The sequence below is a fragment of the Galeopterus variegatus genome, unplaced genomic scaffold (genome assembly GCF_000696425.1).
Source record: "Galeopterus variegatus unplaced genomic scaffold, G_variegatus-3.0.2 Scaffold9558, whole genome shotgun sequence".
In the NCBI taxonomy this organism is placed as follows: domain Eukaryota; kingdom Metazoa; phylum Chordata; class Mammalia; order Dermoptera; family Cynocephalidae; genus Galeopterus; species Galeopterus variegatus.
The window spans coordinates 5,876-7,690 of record NW_007735669.1 but is presented as its reverse complement, the minus strand read 5'-3'; the positions used below and the strand labels follow the sequence as shown (position 1 = coordinate 7,690).

At 47.2% G+C, this 1,815-nt stretch overlaps 1 protein-coding gene across 1 annotated transcript in view; it reads right to left on the bottom strand.

The window, feature by feature from the left end:
• The window catches only part of LOC103609384 (histone-lysine N-methyltransferase SMYD1), a 23,457-nt gene that overhangs the window by 16,600 nt on the left and 5,042 nt on the right, over positions 1-1,815 (bottom strand). Inside the window, exon 3 of the mRNA XM_008593710.1 lies at positions 1,534-1,572. Within this exon, the coding sequence (XP_008591932.1) occupies positions 1,534-1,572 (39 nt within the window). The remainder of the gene's footprint in view (positions 1-1,533; positions 1,573-1,815) is intronic.

Below are 1,815 nucleotides of genomic sequence, written 5' to 3'. Positions count from 1 at the left end.
CTTGGGAGCGCGGCGGCGCTCCCACCGAGGGTTCGGATCCCATATAGAGACTGGTCCACTCGCTGGTTGAGCGCGGTGCGGGCGTGACACCGCAGGTTGCGATCCCGTTACCGGTCACGAAAAAAGACAAAAAGGAAAAAAAAAAAGAATGTGCAAAACCAAATTAACTTAACATTATTTTGAATATTTTTAAAATGCATATATGTTCTACCCATTTTACCTTACTTGGAACAAGGAAGGGAGGGGCGAGCTGGGACCAACACAGAATAAGCACTGCAGAAAGAGTCAGTAGAGGAGGGTTCTAACCCTGGCCCTCCCTCCAACCAGGTTTCATGGACAAGTCACTTCCTATCCTGGACTCCAGATCCCTTCCTTCTCCAACACTCTGTAACCCTGTAGTTCAGCTAATTAAGCCACAAGTAGGCAACTTATTTAAGTATTTTTTGTAGAGATTAGGAACAGAGCCCAGAGCCAAAAAGACATAGAACTAGAGGTCCCTAGGGATTCTCTTATCTTGACCTTTGCTCTACAGGCAAGGAACCCAAGCCTAGCAGATGATGTGAATCATTCAAAAGCATGTGCAATGCCACCGCGCCAACACAGACTCAGATGTACCGAATATCCCTACCCCTGCGTTCCAGAGCCCAAACTCCCGTGCAGAATTGTGTTCTTAATTCAAAGACCATTTCAAGAGCTTTCATGGCTGGCCTGAAATAAAGACCTGTCTGGGGCCATTTGGTTGTCATTAAGAAAAGTCAAAAGTAAAATGTAAGCTAAACCAATAATTCATAGTTGGTCAGAGCGGTAAAGAGAATACTATGAGTAAATATTTATCAAAAATGTCATAGTTAGGGCCGGCCCGGTGGCGCACTGGATAGTGCGCCGCTTGGGAAGCGCGGCGGTGCTCCCACCCGAGGGTTCGGATCCCACATACAGACCGGTTCCTGCTCACTGGCTGAGTGAGGCGTGGGAGCAACACCGAGGGTTGCGATCCCGTTGCCGGTCCCGGTCCAGTACGGGGGCAACACTGAGGGTTGCGACCCGTTGCCGGACACGGAAAAAGACAAAAAAAAAAAATGTCATAGTTATTTTGAATTTGTTATTCAAAATTAGGGGTGCTATTTTCAGAGCCCAATCTGGGTGAGAAGTTGGGGGTTAAAAACAAACACGCAGTTCTTTAGTGGGTCAGTAATATCAACAGTCCTCATTCATGGTAGGCAAGGTTTTGGGGGACGATGTGGGCTTTTATGGAGATAATGTGAACTAGAAGGTGCATGCTTCAGGGTTGGGGAGCAGAAAGTAAGGAGTGAAAGGGGGAGAAAAGAAGGAGAATAAAGCAAAGGCAGGTGAGGAATAAATGGTTCATTTAAATGCATTAAAAATACAACATTCAACAAAGATAAGACACTGGGAGCAGGAGGACATTATGGACTGACGGCAGCCAAGGAGTCTTGGGAAGGGGTCGTCCCAGCAAACCAGGCAAGTGAGGGAGATGGGTCAGAGGAAGAGGGATGCTTCAAAGGACTGACCCACCTCATCTGGGTGTGAAACATGGATTTCACTGCCTCATGACTGAAAGAAAAAACAGACACCCGAATGGAAATCATTACCATTGGCTGATCCAGCACGGCTTGCAAGGGTGCACAGCTTTCTGGGTTACACATTCAAAGCTTTGGCCATCACAGCCTTTACCCCAGCCCCTTCTAGCTGGGATTACTGGATGAGATGTATCCTGGTTTAGTGGAGCATGCACTAGATTCGGAAGAGACATTCTGGGCTCAAAGATATTTAGCCCTGAACAAGTTACTATCCTTC